This window comes from Taudactylus pleione, unplaced genomic scaffold (genome assembly GCF_031769625.1).
Source record: "Taudactylus pleione unplaced genomic scaffold, aTauple2 ptg000136l, whole genome shotgun sequence".
NCBI lineage: Eukaryota > Metazoa > Chordata > Amphibia > Anura > Myobatrachidae > Taudactylus > Taudactylus pleione.
The window spans coordinates 640,143-663,287 of NW_028284538.1; the positions used below are offsets into that span (position 1 = coordinate 640,143).

At 46.2% G+C, this 23,145-nt stretch overlaps 1 protein-coding gene across 1 annotated transcript; it reads right to left on the bottom strand.

Annotated features, from left to right (window-relative positions):
- Positions 1 to 842: 842 nt before the first annotated feature.
- Positions 843 to 18,683, bottom strand: LOC148522878 (glutathione S-transferase P 1-like). Its single transcript, XM_088473472.1, has 7 exons — positions 18,612 to 18,683; positions 16,608 to 16,643; positions 13,299 to 13,411; positions 12,596 to 12,683; positions 7,404 to 7,507; positions 6,711 to 6,818; positions 843 to 1,169 (listed from the first exon to the last, which is right to left on the bottom strand). Coding segments are annotated over exons 1-7 (636 nt in total). The 5' UTR covers positions 18,613 to 18,683; the 3' UTR covers positions 843 to 983.
- Between the last annotated feature and the right edge of the window lie 4,462 nt (positions 18,684 to 23,145).

The following is a 23,145-nucleotide window of genomic DNA, read 5'->3' on the forward strand; positions in this document are numbered from 1 at the left end:
ACCTTTAGAACTGTGGGCCTGATTCAGAGCCGGACGCTCTGACAAGAGCGCTCGATCTGAATCTGGCCCGTCCTACCTAAACTTGGAGCGGCCTCCTGGCCGCTCGCATAGCTGTGGGTGACCACCCACAGTTTATGCGAGGGGCCAAAAAGATGGTCGCGATGGTCAAGACCACTCCCACTCCCACCGGCCAAAAAGATGGTCGCGATGGTCAAGACACTCCCACTGACATCACTAGTGATGTCAGTGGGGCCGGACCCAGACTGTAGGCGTTCCCATGGGAACGCCTCCGTCTGGACAGCCACGCCCCTGGCACGCCCACCAAAGGGGGCGTGCTGTCGATGTTGAGTGACAGCACGCCCCCTTTGGTGCGAGACCCTGAGTGACGGTTTCCCCGTTGCTCGCCGGGTCTCGCGCATGCGCACAACGGAGCAGCCAACGTCGTGCGCATGCGCATTTGGGAAACATCGACCCGCTTGCGAGCGCACAGCGCTCGCGAGCTGGTCTGAATGAGACCCTGTCTTCTCTGTAGTGTGAGCACCACACAGTGACCTCCAGCTGTCAGGCACATACATATTATCCTACTTACTGTACCATGCATGTGATCAATTGGGGCGATTGATTCATTTCAGCTGCATCATTGTTCACAGCACTGATTTTACACATTCAGTTTGCAGAACCTCGTGCCCTACATGCTGTAATGCTTAATATAACTTTCACCAATGAGTGATGCACTAATTTAACAAATGCACTATTTATTCAAAGCAATTACACACTATAAAAATGCCCAATCCATCATATAGTCTCTGACATGTGAAATAATAATGAGTGGTAACTGGATATTGAAATCATTAAAAAAAAACATTTAATGCTACAAAACATATGAGGTGTATTTTTTATTCACTAATGTATAGCGATTCCTATGACTTGGGGATACCAAGTATGGATAGTGAGTATTTGGCATGGATGTTGGTATTATGTACTCATTTGTGTTTAGGGGTGATAGGACGCTTATTGCGTTCCTCAGATTTCAAGTACTCTCTGAGATTTGGCTGGGAACCAATGCGTTGCACATATAAAGTGAGGAGGGGGAAAGTGGACAAGCACTTTGGGTCAAGGTCAAGGTGACAGTGAAGTACGTCCAGGAGGTTGTAGTCAGCGTATGAGATCTGTAAGAAGAATTAATAGTAGAATTAATGCCATAGCTAATTTTTACACAGGGAGTAATTGGTATAGTCATACAGAAAAAAGGCAGCACTCTGTAAATCACTGAAGACACTCTACTTTTCTTGCCCCCAGAAGCCCTAACTCTGTGGAAAACATCTGTTTTCATCTGAATTTGGGCTTTTGCCATTTATCAAAGGCTACGCCCCGCATTAATTAGCACCAAGTATCGCCAGCGGCAGCAATGCCTGGTGATACCTTCCCCATGCTTTGTAGAGGAAAGTTGAATATTGCCAGATTACCAAGGACAGAGACTGTCATTATCTCAGGCGGGCAATAGTGGAGAGCGGTAAACGGAAAAAAAGCTTTATTACTAAATTAGTTTTTCTATCTTTTGCTACTTTCTATTATTTTCAATGTTGTTTTCTTCTCTTGCTAATCTGCAACTTCCATTCAGCAGCGATTGAAATTAAATTCCTTATCTTTGATCCATATTCATAAATGGGCTCCTACACTATATACCTTTGCCAGGATAGTGATAAACATACAGGTAACATTTATGAGGGACGATCACCTTTGTCAAGTTATAGCTTGTTGCACATGGAAACTTCCCTTTCAAAATATAGCTTTTATGTTGTAAAGAGGAATAACTAGGGCTGACGGCGCCCAGGGCAAATCCAAAAATGTTAAATAAACTTTTCTATAAAAATCTGATACTGGGTAGGGGTAGTAGTAGTGACACCTGGCAGCTGGGGGAGGTGGTGGGAGTGATGGTGGTAGTAGCATGAGGGACTGGGTAGGGGTAAGTAGTAGTGACACCTGGCAGCTGGGGGAGGTGGTGGGAGTGATGGTGGTAGTAGCATGAGGGACTGGGTAGGGGTAGTAGTAGTGACACCTGGCAGCTGGGGGAGGTGGTGGGAGTGATGGTGGTAGTAGCATGAGGGACTGGGTAGGGGTAATAGTAGTGACACCTGGCAGCTGGGGGAGGTGGTGGGAGTGATGGTGGTAGTAGCATGAGGCACTGGGTGGGGTAATAGTAATGACACCTGGCAGCTGGGGGAGGTGGTGGGAGTGCTGGTGGTAGTAGCATGAGGGACTGGGTAGGGGTAGTGACACCTGGCAACTGGGGGAGGTGGTGGGAGTGATGGTGGTAGTAGCATGAGGGACTAGATAGGGGTAGTAGTAGTGACACCTGGCAGCTGGGGGAGGTGGTGGGAGTGATGGTGGTAGTAGCATGAGGGACTAGTTAGGGGTAGTAGTAGTGACACCTGGCAGCTGGGGGAGGTGGTGGGAGTGATGGTGGTAGTAGCATGAGGGACTGGGTAGGGGTAGTAGTAGTGACACCTGGCAGCTGGGGGAGGTGGTGGGAGTGATGGTGGTAGTAGCATGAGGGACTGGGTAGGGGTAGTAGTAGTGACACCTGGCAGCTGGGGGAGGTGGTGGGAGTAATGGTGGTAGTAGCATAAGGGACTGGGTAGGGGTAGTAGTAGTGACACCTGGCAGCTGGGGGAAGTGGTGGGAGTGATGGTGGTAGTAGCATGAGGGACTGGGTAGGGGTAGTAGTAGTGACACCTGGCAGCTGAGGGAGGTGGTGGGAGTGATGGTGGTAGTAGCATGAGGGACTGGGTAGGGGTAGTAGTAGTGACACCTGGCAGCTGGGAGAGGTGGTGGGAGTGATGGTGGTAGTAGCATGAGGGACTGGGTAGGGGTAGTAGTAGTGACACCTGTCAGCTGGGGGAGGTGGTGGGAGTGATGGTGGTAGTAGCATGAGGGACTGGGTAGGGGTAGTAGTAGTGACACCTGGCAGCTGGGGGAGGTGGTGGGAGTGATGGTGGTAGTAGCATGAGGGACTGGGTAGGGGTAGTAGTAGTAGTGACACCTGGCAGCTGGGGGAGGTGGTGGGAGTGATGGTGGTAGTAGCATGAGGGACTGGGTAGGGGTAGTAGTAGTGACACCTGGCAACTGGGGGATGTGGTGGGAGTGATGGTGGTAGTAGCATGAGGGACTGGGTAGGGGTAGTCGTAGTGACACCTGTCAGCTGGGGGAGGTGGTGGGAGTGATGGTGGTAGTAGCATGAGGGACTGGGTAGGGGTAGTAGTAGTGACACTTGGCAGCTGGGGGAGGTGGTGGGAGTGATGGTGGTAGTAGCTTGAGGGACTGGGAAGGGGTAGTAGTAGTGACACCTGGTAGCTGAGGGAGGTGGTGGGAGTGATGGTGGTAGTAGCATGAGGGGCTGGGTAGGGGTAGTAGTAGAGACACCTGGCAGCTGGGGGAAGTGGTGGGAGTGATGGTGGTAGTAGCATGAGGGACTGGGAAGGGGTAGTAGTAGTGACAGCTGGGGTCTGGTGGTGGGAGTGATGCTGGTAGTAGCATGAGGGACTGGGTAGCATGAGGGACAGGGTAGTAGTGGCAGCTGGGGGAGGTGGTGGGAGTGATGGTGGTAGTAGCATGAGGGACTGGGTAGGGGTAGTAGTAGTGACACCTGGCAGCTGAGGGAGGTGGTGGGAGTGATGGTGGTAGTAGCATGAGGGACTGGGAAGGGGTAGTAGTAGTGACAGCTGGGGGAGGTGGTGGGAGTGATGGTGGTAGAATGAGGGACTGGGTAGGGGTAGTAGTAGTGGCAGCTGGGGGAGGTGGTGGGAGTGATGGTGGTAGTAGCATGAGGGACTGGGAAGGGGTAGTAGTAGAGACACCTGGCAGCTGGGGGAAGTGGTGGGAGTGATGGTGGTAGTAGCATGAGGGACTGGGTAGGGGTAAGTAGTAGAGACACCTGGCAGCTGGGGGAAGTGGTGGGAGTGATGGTGGTAGTAGCATGATGGACTGGGAAGGGGTAGTAGTAGAGGCAGCTGGGGGAGGTGGTGGGAGTGATGGTGGTAATGTTAGGAGGGAATGGGTAGGGGTAGTGGAAGGCACACCTGGGGTTAACACAGGTACAAGGGACACACACACACACACACAGAAAGATGCCTGAGGCAAGATACTGATTTGGGGCCCTACCCCTCTCTTTTGTCCCTGCAAAACGTATGTGTATATATCGATATTCGCACAATAGTGATTCGAAAACAAGTTGAAACAAATAAACAATAAATACAAAAATAAAGCATATCCTCTGTGTACTGATGTCAGACACTATTAACAAATATTGGCACAGAAATATGATGCTTTGGATCAAATAAAACAGTTGGCACTGCCAGGTTATCTATCAAATCATTGTAAAAAATGCATCAAAGTTTGATATGTTCAAGTAGATGGCCCTAATAAAAGGAAATGGTGTATGTAACACCACATTGTGACCAGATATTTATATACGTATATGTGGGTGCCAAGAACTCAAACCAACCATCATATTCACAAAATACCAGCACTAACAAAGTGGCATCTGTAATTATCACAGTAAAGTACTATAGATCAACAGACAGTGCTATAATCCAGTAATGCTAGAGAGACCTGTACACTAGCAGACTCTCCAACATGACCCCTTCCAACATGAAATTTAAACTATTCAACAGACATGGGGGGGAGGGGCACATTGTGTGGCACGTTATCACCTTACTGCTTGCTGGCAGTCCCTGTCCTCCATCCCCACTGCTTTCTTCGGTCAGCTCTGTTGGTCACTCACTGACCTGCCCTGGCTGTCGCTCAGAGTAGGAGCCGTAGCAGAGTGGCGCGCCATTAGGTCATGGACCTGTGCCATTTGGAGGAGTGTACAGGAGGTAATATAGAGAGTAATGGTGGGGAGGGGAAGAAACAGGAGGGATGGACAAATCTATTATCTGCTGCACAGGGCTGCAGTGATGGGTCCTGAGGGAGTGAGGGACCAGCCACCATTAATTGCAAATCAAACACCGCAGTGCACATCAATCGTTAAGCAATATAAGTCCCTCACTGTAAGAGGTGGCGACCGTACCCCTCCCCCCTTTCCACTACAATCTGCAAACTACTTACCACTATACAAGTGAATTCAACAGTGTTTGAATACACTTATAAAGTGACAAAAAGGTTGCAGACTATTCCTTGTTCTCAGCTTGAGATCTTGCAGACAGGGATGGATCAGATATAACTGAGGAGAGTTGAACTGAAGCATCCATCTCCCGCCGTCAACGTAATGTAATAACAGCCTGTCAAAGTAATGTTATCATCTCCTATCCTCACCATGCCTCTGCTCAGGCGTCCCCCTCATGATGAAGCCCAGGACACTTGGCATGCTAGCGCCACCCTTGTTACGCCTCTAATGTTGTAAGACATTATTCCTTTACAGTGTGTAGTGTTTGCACTGATTTACTAATTGCTGTCAATTTCCCACATTATGGGCTCTATTCATCATGTTAATTATCGGGGTCCGTCCCCAATAACTAACATTCCTATTCGCCGTGAGCAGCAAGCTGTCTCCGCAGAATTTTTCACTGCTCCTTTCGGAGCAGTGTAACTAGTGCACATGCATGACCTACAGGTCACGCATGCGCACAAAACCCCCATCGTCCGGCGGAAGGAGCCGGAAAGGGGTGGAGGATCTAAAAGGATCCCTTTCCGCGACCGAAAGGTTGATGGAGCACTCGCCATCTGAAGATGGCGAATGCTCCTGCAGTCAAGTTCAGAAAATATTGTACTTTTGGAGCTTGATGAATACTGTCCCCATACTAGTGTATGGGGACAGCGGGCCATTCCACCAGAGGATGGTAAGCAGGAGATATCTGTGATACTAGTGTATGGGGACAGCGGGCCATTCCGCCTGAGGAAGGTAAGCAGGAGATATCTGTGATACTAGTGTATGGGGACAGCGGGCCATTCCACCAGAGGAAGGTAAGCAGGAGATATCTGTGATACTAGTGTATGGGGACAGCGGGCCATTCCACCAGAGAAAGATAAGCAGGAGATATCTGTGATACTAGTGTATGGGGACAGCGGGCCATTCCACCAGAGGATGGTAAGCAGGAGATATCTGTGATACTAGTGTATGGGGACAGCGGGCCATTCCACCAGAGGAAGGTAAGCAGGAGATATCTGTGATACTAGTGTATGGGGACAGCGGGCCATTCCGCCTGAGGAAGGTAAGCAGGAGATATCTGTGATACTAGTGTATGGGGACAGCGGGCCATTCCACCAGAGAAAGATAAGCAGGAGATATCTGTGATACTAATGTATGGGGACAGCGGGCCATTCCACCAGAGAAAGATAAGCAGGAGATATCTGTGATACTAGTGTATGGGGACAGCGGGCCATTCCACCAGAGAAAGATAAGCAGGAGATATCTGTGATACTAGTGTATGGGGACAGCGGGCCACATCTGTGATATCTCCTGCCTTACCGTCTTGTTCAATGGCCCGAAAATGTAATTTCTACAATTGCAGGTAAAAATTTTAGTTTTCACCTGCTTTTGTAGAAATTAAGTGCCCTATGACATGGTTGCTGCAGGCTGCAGGAACAGGTTTCTTTTATATTATTCCAAATATCTTGTATCATGCTGTCAGGGTTTTCGGCCAAACAGCATCATTACATTTTCTATTCATTTTTATATTTAATAAAAGTAAACACAAATATATATATACCTTATTTCCCACCAGAAATGTGGTTCCATTGGAATTCTGAGAAAGGATCTTCTCAAATGCTGACAGCAGATTGGGCAGATCAGCTATGTATTTCTCCTTACCAGTTTCCTGTTAAATAAAAATTGTTTAACTTATACGTCCAATAAAACCTTCAAAGCCATATATATATATATATATATATATATATATATATATATATATTGTATATGGTATAATATGCATTTATCATTCAATATATTAAAATCAGAAGTCACCAGGGTGTCCTTGTCTGTAACACTTTGAGGTTGTTCCTAGTCCTGATATTACCCTTATCCTTGACAGAATCATATTACATATGCCAGATGAATGAAAGGTATGCAGTGTGTGTGTGTTTCTATATGTGTATATGTGTGAATTAAATGTACATGTTGAAGCATCTGTTTTAAATCCACTGGCAGCATATGTGGTCTGAGAGGAGGTAACTGTCAGTCACCTGCATATTGCACTTTTAGGTAGGTAGATAGATAGTTAGATAGATATCTGGATTATATAAGTATACTTATATCAATGAAAACTTGAGAGGAGTAAAGTGCCTATTTTTTTTTTAATCAGGCAGTTATTAAAAATATGTGTAATAAACAACTATTTGAGCTTAAATCTCCCATAGGTGATAGTAAAAATAATGTTGATAAATCCTTTTACTGTTGCACGTACAAATTCAAAGAAAATCAGTCGGACATATTTCTGCCTCAGATCCTCTACGCCGTCATTCACCATGTCAATAAGAGCTGTCTCTTTACTATTGCTTCCGCTAATTCCTATAAAAGTAATATGAAATATGAGTTAGACATACTAATATATAATAAAATTATTACAAATAGAAAACATAATGCACTGACCCTATCAAGAAGTTATTGGTCCCCCTGGCTGGGGCTGCCAATCTAGACAGCGATTAGCAGCAGGTGCTCTCAATGGGAAGTCACTTCCCTGCTAATTTGCTAGCCTTACTTGAATTCTAGGGGCAACAGCTGACGCAGTCTCCAGAAGTCGGTTTGTTTTACTGTTTAAATCGTGCATACGCACGTGCAGTCCCCCCTGCTGGGATCAGTGTAACTGTATAACACTGAGCATATAATAATTTTTTTTTAAATCATGTATTTTTTTATTGAGATTTTTGAGAAGAAACAAGAAAAAAAAGATACGCCCGAACAAAAAAAAACAGGCAATATGAAAGCAGATATAAAGAATAACATACACGGATGTAATAAAACAGTGATTAATAACAAAATTAAAGGCTAGCCATTATTCTGACGGACACGAAAAAACAGGAACAATGACATACAAAATACCGCACAACAGACACAGATAACCTTGGCAATACCCAAAGGCGCCATTCAGGTGCGCACATAATAATACCAAAGTAATAGAGGGGCATAGATGATACAAAAATGAAAAAATTTAAAAAACAGGAAAATTCACATCTGTCAAGATATCAAATCAAAACCCAATAACCCCCTGTTCCATATGCCCTATCCTTAATATACAAAACAAATACACACAAAAAAAAGGAATTATGACACCCAAAACAAACCTCCCCATAACCCCCCACCCTGTATAGCCTAACCCCAATTTAGGTACACCTGGATCCCCATACTAACCTTATCCTATCTACACTAAAAAAACAAACCCCTTCACCCAAGCAGAGTATAGGATCTAAATGTCAGAAAAATGACTGGGGCTATTAACTAAATGGCCAAATATAACATGGCTCAGCCCCAACTCCCCTATGCAAAAATAAAATAAAATATGGAGCACCATCTAAATTCAAAATCTAGCTCTCCTGCACTATACAAAACTGTAGTTCCTCCCATAGAGAAGAATCAACATTTTACAGGTTTACAGATAACACAAAGGATATGAGTAAAATAATAAAAAAAAAGGAGAAAAACAGGATATAAAAAATGACAATCAGTAAGAGCTAATAATGGGCTGCAAATCATTAGTCCGGCCAGGGATCGGCCCCTTGAAAGGATGGAATTAAAGGAACAATCCCGTCACAGCTGACTTGAAGAGAAACAGGAAAGCACATAGCACATACTTACCTTCTTTTGAAAAAGCATTTCAGGGAGATTGTGAAAGCAGCACCTATGGGTGTGGCGGTAAAGTGGGCGTGTACTGCTACATCTGAGAGGCGTGTCCTAACACTGACTTACATCCAAATGTAAATGAGCCCCAAAGCAGTTAGTAAGATCTACTTGTTGATGAAAACACACTGATACTTCTCAGAAAATACATGTAACCATAGGGATCATTGGGGGAGATGTACGAAGCCCAGAAGCGGTATCAGCGCACGTTATGTGCGCTGATACCGCTTCTCCCAGATGTATGATCGGGGGTCTGGGTGGTAAATTACAGGGGCGCTATGCGCTCCTGTCATTATCGGCGCTGCTATCTACAAGATAGCAGCGCGGAGCGTCAGTGCCATGTACGAACGGTCATAACGCATGACCGTTCGTCCGGCTGTAGCTGTCGATATCGACAGCTACAGCCTGGCGCTAGCCTATCCCCACAGTAGGGACAGCGCTGTCCCTGCTGCGGCGGCTGCCGGCTCCAGGGCTCCACGCGGGGATCTCGCGATACTTGCAAGATCCCGCGCATGCTCAGTGGAGCCGGCCGGGACAGAGACACAGCGCATCAGCACTAGGCTGATGCGCTGCTGTCTCTAGCGGGTAGCGCCGGAGGGAGGAGTTAACGCTCCCCCTCTCCGGCCGATGAGATGTTTATACATCTCATCGGTAGTGCTTCCTGCTTCGCCTCGGTAAAGAGGCGAAGCGGGAAGCGTTATAGCGGCTGGTAAGTGCCGCTATAATACATCTAACCCATTGTGCCTTATACCCAATGCAGGGAAATGTTACTAATGATCCCATTTGAATGTATATATCTGGGGTTTTTTTTATATATATATAACAGTGTCATAATGGGGGGTAAGGTGAAATGAGGGAGATTGGTAGACTCTTCAGGGAGACAGGGCGATTGCTGCTATTTCAGGGAGTCTCCCTGACAATGAGGGACAGTTGGCAAGTATGACATAGCATACTTAGATAATAAATCCCGTAATCTCAGTGGACCGTATAGGAGTATAGAATGAATCTTCAGAAAGCCCATATCTAGGTCAAACAAATCCAGGACACAGGTGGTCATGGTAATCGTGAGGACTGTAAATTCAGAAATCAGGTGAGTATCCGGCTTAGCCTCATCGCAAAACTTCCTAGGGGTACAACAGGGAGAAATTATATCCATTGGCATAGTGTCAAGCTTATTGAGAAGTTTCTGTGTAGAGACATTGATAGTCTGGAGGATTAGTTGCAAGGATCTATTAATGCTGAAAATATAAAGCCACGGGTAACTATAGATTCAGGGTCCAGCAATCCAGCAGCAGTGAATGTCCCAGTGTAGGATTTCAGCACAGCAGGAAAATTGAAATAGCAGCCGTGAGGAAGCCCCATGCGGAAAGATGGAGGCGGTTAGCACACCACCACGAGCTCACCAGCAGAAGCCACAAAGGAAGAGACAGATTTCACCAGGCTGCAGTTGTGCTAGTGGAATCACCAGAAATCAACACTGAATGGCCTCTGAATCAGGAGATATTGAAGCAGTGCTGCCACAGCACCAGCGTAGTTATGTAAACAGAGAATCACAGGAAACAGCCACGAAGCAGACCCAAAATGGAGGCCGCAGACATCAGTCTCATCCAACACCACCCAGACAATCCGGTCAAGAGCAGGGCACACAAGGCATGCGGTTCGACCAACGGAGCTTACCGCCAGGGATCAACAGAGAGAAGTCAGCCGTAAACAACACCGAAGGACAGATACCGAAGCTAGGAGCACCACCGCACCGGACCTGGCCAGAGAGATCACTAGGCAGCAGGTAAGCCCACAGAGGACTTGGAGAGAGAACCCCTCCAATATACCAAAATTGGAGAGGGTACTTCCACGGATGGAGGTTGAATAACCAGGATTTAGCGAGAGAGCTGGCAAGAATCGTCCTACGCCATGCTACTCTAGGCCACGCCCCAAGTCCCACTGAGCATATCATTTAAAGAGCTATATAGGGTAGAACATCACATGCCATATGTGATCTGGGGGTCTATTTACTAAGCAGTGTTAGGAGACAGAGTGAAAAGTGATAAGTCTGTGATAAGGTGCCAGCCAATCAGCTCCCAACTGACCAGTACATCTGGCCATCGACCCTTCTGGCATTTGCCAGAAATGCCAGATGGGCAGTCCGGCCCTTGTTGTATGAGTATTACAGTCAGGTTACACGGAACTCAACAATAATATACAGAGGCAGAGATTATCATAGACAAGACATTGGGGTCTATTTACTAAGCAGTGTTAGGAGACAGAGTGAAAAGGGATAAGGTGCCAGCCAATCAACTCCCAACTGTCATCTCACAGGCTGTGTTTGAAAAATGACAGTTAGGAGCTGAGTGGTTGGCACCTTATCACTTTCTTATCACTTTTCACTCTGTCTCCTAACACTGCTTAGTAAATAGACCTCCAAGTGACTATCAAGTCTATGTACTAAACCTCCACTTACAGCTTTTCACCCTTATCTCCTGTTAGTACATAGACCTGATTCAGGTTGTACGGAGTAGCACACCCGCTGCATCTTTGCTAATAAGCAAAAGCTACAGGAGGCGTCTTGTGTGTAAATTTACACCTCATGCAGACTTCTGTGATCCGCAGCTGTGTCTGCAGACGCAACCATTGGATCACTTGCATAAACATCAGCCATGTGTAACCCTCAGGGTGATCGGTCTGTTCATGCTGCTGGGCCATGAAATCTGCATCCAAAGACGCAGACCTGGGATCGTACTGGCACAAAGCGGAGGCAACACGCCTCAGTTTTGTGGAATGGACCCTGTCGTGGCTCCCTCCCCACCCCCAAATGGCTGCAGCGTGTCAATCAGAAACTAATTAAATCCCATAGGTTAGTTATTTTTTTATGTTTTATAAATGTAAGCACATGTTTGCAAAATTAATTTGTGCGTAAACTGTTGGGTGTGCGTACAAATCCCAATCAGGCCCTATAGTTAGAGGTTAATTAAAGAAACAGGGGCTGATCTTGACGTGGGAGCAAAGCAAAGAAGAGCAAGTAAAGGTCCCCATATATCAGCAATCAGAAAACCGCAACTGAACCTTTTGACGATTTGTTGCCCGATTTAATGATTTTCCAATCTAGCAATCTGCACCCATACAGTACAGATCTTTTTCAGTGATTTGCAGATAATTTTCAGGAAAGACAGAACTGCCAATCTTGAAATGCCCATCATTTTACTGGTAATGGTCAGCAAATTGGCTGATTGTAACCATACACTAGCAATCTACAGTGCCAATTGGTGAGTGAAATCCAACATGTTGGGCAACCTGATTTAGCGATTACGATCACTTTTTGATCGCAATTGTCAATCGGGGAAGGACATTGGTGATTTATTCATCATAGCTGTATGGAGGCCTTGACGTTGCACCTGGGCACTGCAGGAGGGGCAGATTTAAAATGTGCAGAGATATTTAGATTTGAGAGGGAAATGTTTGAACTGAAATTTACATTACAATGTAAAAATAGAGCTATCCAGCATTTGTGGGCTACATGCAAAAGCAGCCAGTATATACCCTGTATGCAAAAACAATAAATGCATTTGTACTCCTTGCATTGCAAGATGGTTTGTTCAGGGTGCAAAGTTATTTGCTTATTTTTGACTTGCTCAATCCTTGAAAACAGCCTCATATAGTTACAGATCACAGTAGGTGTATGACAAATTAGGAGTAAAACAAAGTGAGTGTATTTACAAAGGATATAAAATAAAATTTGTACTGCAAGATGTAGTAATTACTTCTTACCAAATTTGTTTCCCAGGTACCTCAGGATGGCGTTGCTCTGATACAGAACAAAGTCTCCATCTTGGAATCGAGGTAACTGACCAAATACCTGCATGGAATATAAAATATCTATAATGAGACTAAAAGAAAATAGGAGAGAGGAGGGAGAACAATAGAGAGGACTGCATGAGACACAAAGTATTTATAATTGACCAATCACTGAACTTAAAATTACTTTTGATAATTTAAAAATGTGCTGCATATGAGAGGTCCAATAAGCAATCCCGATCAACATCTGATTGGAGCAAACTCGGGGGTGTGTGTGGGTACTAAGAGCTGTTTGGGTGGCTCTGTCTGGGCAGACAGTTAAGTGGGCAAATAGGACAAAGTGTATAGGTAATTTATTAAAATGGAGATAGACAGGGAAATATACAGTATCTAATAGGATAACAAGCATTGTAATTATGCAGGGAAAAAAAACAAATGCAACAGAGTAGCCCAATCTAGAGCTTGGTAAATTTGATCATTTAGCAGCACCCATAGAAACCATGGGGACAGTATCCATTCCAGGCTATATTTACTTTTGTGGGGATCCACACACAATATAGTTTTTTTTTATGGGATTTCACACAAAATAACTTTGGTAAACATGCCCCTTAAAGCAGCAACTCGCAGGATATTATATTTGGTCCCATATGGAAGAGTAGCAATGAGAACACCTCACCGCTTTCTGCTTCCGTCCATCTTTTCCAGAGAACCAATCAGCAAACTGCACTTCGTCATCGGTCCAGTAGGCCCCCTGGTCTGCCAGCAACAGTCGGATGGGCTCGGCTCTTGCTATAAATGAGTACAAAATGGAGGTCATAAGGACAATGTTCTTAACGGTACTTTTAAAAATTATCAATAGAGAATTGTCACATTTCCCTATTTTAAGACAAGAGGAACTGATAGGAAAGATACAAGGATATTGGGGAAAGGGGGGGAGAAGCTTGTGGAATGTGAGAACTGGTGCATGAACAGAGAATAGAAAGTCACATGAGTGCCATCACATGGAGCATTTATGCAGAGCACATGAGAAGAGGGTAAGCCTCTCCCCTCCCCTTGGAATTTTACAACCAGTATAACTGATAAACTGACCAGCCACCCAAAAGCTCTTGGCAAACATCAACTAACATTACATACAGTAGATGTACTTCTAAATGCAAAGCAGTCAAATACTTTTCAAAGCGAAGAAGTCAATTAAGCAGGGAAGTGCACTCAGGGTAGGCAGGGGAGGCAGAGCCTCCACGGTCATACTCCTGAGATTTGATATAAAAATTATTAGAATAATACAAACAAAATATTTAGAACTTATAAACATCTTCTTTGTTTATTGTAATTATATAAACCTGGTCTAATTGATTGCGACAAGCGCGATAATTAATGTGTGCCCAAAAACAATTGAATTACAACATTGGGCGCCCATTAATTAACGTGACTTAAAAAAACAACTGAATTGCCCCCATAAGGTCTCAAGTAAGGTGAAATCTAATCTCATTTGTTAATTAATAATATGAACATGTAAAGTTTTGGAAAATTATGCTGTAAGCTCAACTAACGCCTGTATGAAACAAACAAGAGAGATGGCGGGCAAAGGAATAATATGTCACTGCTGCTGCCAGATTATGGCGTTCGTCATTGACAGACTGGGTGTTTGGTGCTGGGCATGTGACATCACAGCCCAGAGCATACTTGCCTACTTTAAGTTTTTCTGCCCTGGAAGAAGCCCGGGGAGAAGAAGCAGGTAGGCGGTCATGGGGGTGGGGCTGGGCGGTTTGCGTCGCTATACCGGGGACGGGGCCAAATGATGCGATTTTAATAGAATTGCATCATTAAGCTCCGCCCCCTACTCGCCCCAACCGTTGATCCCCAGGAAAATTCTCCCCGTTTTGCCCATTTCACTAGGAAGAAGGCAGAATGCGAGAGAGGTGCCAAGTCTTCCGGGGGTGCGAAAAATTTGGAGCCTTCGGCAGTTCCTGGTAGGGTAGGTAGGGTAGGCAAGTATGGCCCACAGTAACTGTGCAGCAGAGCAGCAATAGCTGCCTGGAACATCACTATATGAATGGGTACAGGGTCAGTGGCGTCCATCCCCGTGTTGACACCACCGGAAAGGGGGTGTGGCCTCGTGGATAAGGGGCATGGCCTCGTGGATAGGGCGTGGCCTCGCAGCCCGAAGCCCGTCCACGGCTTGTGGTTATCATCACTGGGGTGCTGGAGGTGTGGAGTGCCGGCTCCCTCACTGGCTCCTGTTACTGAGGGAGAGCCAGCACCCACCCCCCCGCCCCCGTGTGACGCCACTGCACAGGGTGCGCTTAACATCATTTACATAATTATAAACATCATTATAAAGACACCAATCTTTTCAATTGCAGGAGCACAAGGAAAAAGAAAAACACTAAGGGTCTGTAGTTAGGAGTAAGAGCAAAAACTAGGAGCAATTTGCACCTTGGTAAAACCATGCTGCACTGGAGGTGGGCGGATTTAAAATGTGCAGAGAGATTGGAGTTGGAAAAGGGAAGTGTCTTTTAGTTTAAATATCATTGTAAGCACAAAGCTGTCCAGTATTTGTTTACTACATATACAAAGCAGCCAGTAGTTTCCCTGCATGCAAATCAAAAAATGCATATGCATGGGCCTGGAGCTGAAAATGGGGTCCTATATTGTGAAGGGGAGAAGCTGTGACCAGTGCTGGGTGGAGTTGGTCAGTGCCATGTGGACGAATACACCCTCAGCCCCACTGTCTCTCTAAATACATAAAAATAAAACAACTGCATAATTTTGTAAGAAAACAAACAATTTTGATCATTATGATTTATGGTTGACTGTTTGGCCATCTAGGATGCTGGTCACCATCATGCTGCCATGGTGACGGGCCTATTTTTATGTGGAAGCCATGAGCTGTAGCTCCATTCTCCCCATTGTTAATTTGGCCTGGAATCAGGCATGTATCCACTGGCAGTTCTGGGGGTGGGCAAGCAGGGCTATTGCCCGGGGCACTGTGACCTGAGGGCAGGGCGGCAGTCACCCCGCTGGCCCCGTGTAATCTGACTGCGCCCGCTCTTGCTCTTGTCCACCGCTGTTTGACGTGCAGGCTACAACTGCACATCATGGTGCCACCGCAGATTATTACTAAGACATGATGTGCAGTTTTTCCCTCCCACTGTCTCCCAGAATGTCGGGCATGATGATGCCACATTGCATGATGTTGTCACGCATGGCATTCTGGGAGCGGGCACGGTGAGAAGAGGATGGACTCGGCGTAGCAAAAGGAGGAGGGACCCGTATGTCTTCTCAAGGTAAGTTTAAGGCAAACAGCGCCCCCCCCAATCCCCCACAGGGGGGCTGTGCAGCGCACAATTAGTATTTTATTTTGATTATCATTTTTTTCTCCACCCATGGCCACACCCCACGAGCTCAGGGCGCCAAAGGAAACTTTTGCCCTGAGCTCCAGAATGTATAGAACTGACCCTGAATGTATCATGCTATTTTTGCTGTCATCCCTCTGAAAACAGCTGTTTGCCGCATTAATTAAGTATCGGTGGTAGGTATTAAAAGTGTACCGCAGCTGATATCGGTTGCAGCCATCCTGGTATTGATCGCAAATGCAGTCCCCATAGACTTCCATGGGGACTGTGAAATTACAAAAATGAGCAAGCTCCAAAAAGCATATTTTTTCAGAGCTTGCCTCCCAATAGTTATCGCCATCCAAAGGATCCTTCTCCGGTAATGACTACCCACACATGCGCAGTAGATTTGGTGAGTCCAAATCCGGAAAAAAAGTGATTGTATAAGTGATCACTTTTCTAGTGCCCACGTCCCTGCAGGACATTTTTGATACATAGCCACGAATAAAAAATTCTTATAGCTGTGATATGCAGTGATAACAAATCATGGTTATCGGGAGTAAATTATGGCCAGTAATACATACAGAGACCTGGCCTCACAGAGGGCATGGGGGAAAAATTGGTTGCACAAATCACAAAGTGACACTTACCTCTGACTGGAAAATAGGTCATTGTGTATCCAGGCACTAAGAAGAAAAATATAGTGGATTATTGGCAAGGTAAAAAATAAAGCTATTTATTATATATGTCATATATGTATATATTGTTGCATTGGTTTCAGTGAACGTGAAACTGATACAGGCATGGACAGACAGCAGCAGTCCAGTATGCAGAGGTAAAAATTTTACTAGGATTTGCACTTTTATAAGGTGAATTCTGAAGCAGTGGTAGAATTAGAGGCCTGGAGGAGCACAGGAAAAACGTTTTCTATGAGTTTGCAGTGACAGAGATTATTGGAGCATGGAAGAAGCTTTTGAGAAAAACATCCAAATAATGAAGAGGAACACTGGCGCATATATAATGGGTGAAGGGTGCTTTGTGCACAAGGGCCATATACGCCAGTGTGCCCATGCAGCAGACCCAGTAGTGGTCCCCCCTATGCAGTGCCCCCATTAGTGCACCTTATATAGTGCCCCCAGACCCAGTAGTGCCCCCCCCTATGCAGTGCCCCTTATATAATGCCCCAGTAGTGGTCAGCCTATACAGTGCCCCCAGTAGTGCCCCCAGACCCAATAGTGGTCCCCCCTATGCAGTGCCCCTTATATAACTTCCCAGTAATGGTCCCCCTATACAGTGCCCTCAGTACTGCCCCTTATATAGTGCCCCCAGACCCAGTAGTGGTCCCCCCTCATGCAGTGCCCCTTATATAGTGCCCCCAGTAGTCCCCCCTTATGCATTGCCCCCAGAAGTAGTCCCCCCCTATACACTGCCCCCAGTAGTAGCCCACCCATATTCAGTGCCGCCAGGAGTTGTCCTATGCATTGACCTCATGAAGCGGCCCCCCCTATGCAGTGCCCCTTACACAAACAAAAAAAACACAACTTACCTGAAACCCCGCTCCTGACGCGACCGCCGCTGTCCACTCCGGCTCCTCTTCTCCTGGAGTATGGGAGAGACGTCAGCGTCATGACGTCACTCCCATCATCACCCGGGGTAAGCCGGAAGACAGAGCTCATAAGTGAGCTCCAGCCAGCTCCCTCCGTTGAAGCAGCAGCCAATGAGAGTCTGTGTGACTCTCATCGGCTGCTGTAACAAATACACAGCTGCCGGTGGCGGCTGTGTGCTTGTCACTGTGCAGTGTGGCCGCGCTCACTGCGCAGTCTACACTACACCAGCGGCGGGGACACTAGCGGCGGGTGAAGCAACTGGCTGCACCGCTGCTAGTGGAAGGCCCTCTGTGTGTGGGGACCCAGGGACGACCGCCCCTGTCGCCCCCCCCCCCCCTTAATCCGGCCCTGTCTGGCCGGGAGCACTTATATGGGGGTCTGGTGCATGGACACTGCATGCCGGCACAAGTACGCAGGGTGCCCACTGCGCATGGACCCCCTCATCTGTTAAAACTCCCTTGAGAAGAATATATAGTTTTAGTGAAAAAGAATAATAATGTAGATTAAATAATAAATACTATTGCAAATACAGGTTGAGTCTCCCATATCCAAATACGGAATAATTTTGGCATGACTGAGATAATGAAACCTTTGATTTTTGATGGTTCACTGTACACAAACTTTGTCTAAAGCACAAATTATTAAAAATATTGTATAAAATGACCTGCAGGCTGTGTGTATAAGCTGTATATAACACATAAATGCTTTCTGTGTGTATATTTGGGTCCTATTCCCAAGATATTTCATTATGATATGCAATTATTCCAAAATACGGAATATTCCATTATCCAAAATACCCCTGGTCCCAAGCATTTTGGATATGGGACACTCAACCTGTAATTGTTGTATATGTTATTAGAGGAAAGCTGTCCCTGCAATAGGCACACAGCCTGCATACACAAATTAGATGCATTTTGTTCCAATTTGGACAAAGCTCATTGTCACACTAAATGATTCTTTATGAGTTAAGAGACAAGATAATTAAAAACACCCAAGCCTAGCTCCTAGGGTAGGTGTAGTACAGTGTAAAATGTTCTTTGCACTTACTTGTTAAGGTGAATGTATTTCCTCCTGGAGCCTGTTTGTATCACATGTAATCTGTCTCCTCATTGCTGCAGGCTTATATACTGTACAAAGTCACTTCTGCTGAGTCACAATGAGAGCAGGGGACTGGCACTCTGACTGTAGGTGGTGAGACAGGTAAAGGTTAGATGCAGTTATTGTAATACAAACAAATGTTTGAAGTACAGGGATGGGTGATGTGATAGGGACGTGAGAGGAATGATTATCAAATAAACCAAACTTCAACCCTGAAGTCTATTGCGCTCTTTTAATTTTTAGGTATATTAGTTTTCATTGAATATGTAAAAAGATAATAAAATGGTGAGCAGAAAAAATGTGTCACAATGACACAAGTATTTGTTTTCACAAAGTTTGCTGCTTCAGTGTTTTTAGACATTTATCAGATGTTACTGATGTACAATTACAAGCATTTCATAAGTGTCAAAGGCTTTTATTGACAATTACATTAAGTTTATGCAAAGAGTCAATATTTGCAGTGCTGACCCTTCTTTTTCAAGACCTCTGCAATTCACCCTGGCATGCTGTCAATCATCTTCTGGGCCACATACTGACTGATGGCAGCACATTCTTGCCTAATCATTGCTTGGAGTTTGTCAGAATTTGTGGGTTTTTGAGGATTGACCACAAATTCTCAATAGGATTAAGGTCTGGGGAGTTTGCTGGCCATGGACCCAAAATTTCGATGTTTTGTTCCCCGAGACACTTAGTTATCACTTTTGCCTTATGGCAAGGTGCTCCATCATGCTGGAAAAGATATTGTTTGTCACCAAACTGTTCTTGGATGGTTGGGAGAAGTTGTTCTTGGAGGATGTTTTGGTACCATTCTTTATTCATGGCTGTGTTCTTAGGCAAAATTGTGAGTGGTCCCACTCCCTTGACTGAGAAGCAACCCCACACATGAATGGTCTCAGGATGCTTTACTGTTGGCAGGGTCACTCCACACCAGAAGGAAATACCTGAGGTTCAGTATGGAGAGGGGGGTGGCTGACAAGGAGATTCGCTGTGTGCAACTCATCACGATAGTAGGAGTTTGGTCAGGGCGTGCGGTTCACCACATTGGACTTGTTCACCTGTGATCCTGCCTAAGTGTTTCGGAGGTAAGCCTAAATAGGAAGTAGGGATGTGCGCCGGACCATTTTTGCTGGATTTGGATTTGGTTCTAATTCATAGTCCGGCTTTGGATTTGCCAAACTGCGGTGACTGGCTTTGGATTTGGATTTGGATTTTTAACAAGAAATTACAAAGAAAATCTAAAATCACATAAATTGGGCTTTTTTTTGTTCCTAGAGCATTATTAACCTTAATAACATTAATTTCCAGTCTTTTCCAGTCATTTTATACCACCTCACAGCTCACAATATTGTTTTCACCATTGTTGGCCAAAGGTTGGCCAAAGCAGTGAGCTGGCTGGATAATAAGCGACAGAGCAGCGGCACAGACACCGCAGTTTTTTAAAGCACATCTATGCCAAACATTGCCACACAGCAGTGGCATAATTGAAAGGTAGCACAAGATGGTTACGGTGCTTGTATACACTGTGGGCTTATGCCCAAGCAGTCACGATGCTTGTATACACAGTGGTCTTATGCCCAAATAGTCTCGGTGCTTGTATACACAGTGGGCTTATGCCCAAGACACAGTGCTTGTATACACAGTGGGGTATGGCCCAAGGAGTCACAGTCCTTGTAATGTACAGCACCAAAAAAAAAAAAAAAAAACGTTTAACTTTCTTGAAGGTTTTTTTTTTAACCTTTTTTTTACTTTTTATTTAAACTTTTTTTTTGTACACACAGCCACTTGTAAGTCTGGAGTCTTTGGACACAGCCACTTAATCAGCAGAGTATAGCGCAGCATACATCAGCGTGCTAAGTGCCCCTATACATAGCCATCACCATCAGCAGAGTACAGCGCAGCGTGCTGTCACAGTGCCCCTATACATAGCCACTATCAGCAGAGTATAGCGCAGCATGCTGTCAGTACCCCTATACATAGCCATCAGCAGAGTATAGTGCAGCGTGCTGTCACAGTGTCCCTATACATAGCCACCATCAGCAGAGTATAGTGCAGCATGCTGTCAGTGCCTCTATACATAGCCATCAGCAGAGTATAGCGCAGTGTGCTGTCAGCGCCCCTATACATAGCAACCATCAGCAGAGTATAGCGCAGCGTGCTATCACAGTGCCCCTATACATAGCCACCATCAGCAGAGTATAGCGCAGCATGCTGTCAGTGCCCCTATACATAGCCACCATCAGCAGAGTATAGCGCAGCGTGCTGTCACAGTGCCCCTATACATAGCTACCATCAGCAGAGTATAGTGCAGCATGCTGTCAGTGCCCCTATACATAGCCACCATCAGCAGAGTATAGCGCAGCGTGCTGTCACTGTGCCCCTATACATAGCCACCATCAGCAGAGTATAGCGCAGCATACTGTTAGTGCCCCTATACATAGCCACCATCAGCAGAGTATAGCGCAGCGTGCTGTCACAGTGCCCCTATACATAGCTACCATCAGCAGAGAATAGTGCAGAATGCTGTCAGTGCCCCTATAGATAGCCACCATCAGCAGAGTATAGCACAGCGTGCTGTCACAGTGCCCCTATACATAGTCACCATTAGCAGAGTATACCGCAGCGTGCTGTCAGTGTCCCTATACATATCCACCATCAGCAGAGTATAGTGCAGCATGCTGTCAGTGCCTCTGTACATAGCCACCATCATGAGAGTATAGTGCAGCGTGTTGTCAGTGCCCCTATACATAGCTACCATCAGCAGAGTATAGTGCAGCATGCTGTCAGAGCCTCTATACATAGGCACCATCAGCAGAGTATAGTGCAGCGTGCTGTCCTTGCCCCTATACATAGCCACCATCAGCAGAGTATAGCGCAGCGTGCTGTCACAGTGCCCCTATACATTGCCACCATCAGCAGAGTATAATGCGGCGTGCTGTCAGTGCCCCTATACATAGCCACCATCAGCAAAGTATAGCGCAGCGTGCTGTCACAGTGCCCCTATACATAGCTACCATCAGCAGAGTAGAGTGCAGCTTGCTGTCAGTGCCTCTATACATAGGCACCATCAGCAGAGTATAGTGCAGCGTGCTGTCCTTGCCCCTATACATAGCCACCATCAGCAGAGTATAGCGCAGTGTGCTGTCACAGTGCCCCTATACATTGCCACCATCAGCAGAGTATAGCGCAGCATGCTGTCAGTGCCCCTATACATAGCCACCATCAGCAGAGTACAGCGCAGTGTGCTGTCACAGTGCCCCTATACATAGCCACCATCAGCAGAGTATAGCGCAGCATGCTGTCAGTGCCCCTATACATAGCCACCATCAGCAGAGTATAGCGCAGTGTGCTGTCACAGTGCCCCTATACATAGCTACCATCAGCAAAGTATAGTGCAGCATGCTATCAGTACCCCTATAGATAGCCACCATCAGCAGAGTATAGCGCAGCGTGCTGTCACAGTGCCCCTATACATAGTCACCATTAGCAGAGTATAGTGCAGCTTGCTGTCAATGCCCCTATACATAGTCACCATTAGCAGAGTATACCGCAGCGTGCTGTCAGTGTCCCTATACATAGCCACCATCAGCAGAGTATAGTGCAGCATGCTGTCAGTGCCTCTGTACATAGCCACCATCATGAGAGTATAGTGCAGCGTGTTGTCAGTGCCCCTATACATAGCTACCATCAGCAGAGTATAGTGCAGCATGCTGTCAGTGCCTCTATACATAGGCACCATCAGCAGAGTATAGTGCAGCGTGCTGTCCTTGCCCCTATACATAGCAACCATCAGCAGAGTATAGCGCAGCGTGCTGTCACAGTGCCCCTATACATTGCCACCATCAGCAGAGTATAGTGCGGCGTGCTGTCAGTGCCCCTATACATAGCCACCATTAGCAGAGTATAGCACAGCGTGCTGTCAGTGCCCCTATACTTAGCCACCATTAGCAGAATAAAGCGCAGCGTGCTGTCAGTGCCCCTATACATGGCCACCATCATCAGAGTATAGCGCAGCATGCTGTCAGTGCCCCTATACATAGCCACCATTAGCAGAGTATAGTGCAGCGTGCTGCCAGTGCCTCTATACATAGCCACCATCAGCAGAGTATAGCGCAGCGTGCTGTCACAGTGCCCCTATACATTGCCACCATCAGCAGAGTATAGTGCGGCGTGCTGTCAGTGCCCCTATACTTAGCCACCATTAGCAGAATAAAGCGCAGCGTGCTGTCAGTGCCCCTATACATAGCCACCATCATCAGAGTATAGCGCAGCATGCTGTCAGTGCCCCTATACATAGCCACCATTAGCAGAGTATAGTGCTGCGTGCTGTCAGTGCCTCTATACATAGCCACCATCAGCAGAGTATAGCACAGCGTGCTGTCACAGTGCCCCTATACATTGCCACCATCAGCAGAGTATAGTGCGGCGTGCTGTCAGTGCCCATATACATAGCCACCATTAGCAGAGAATAGCACAGCGTGCTGTC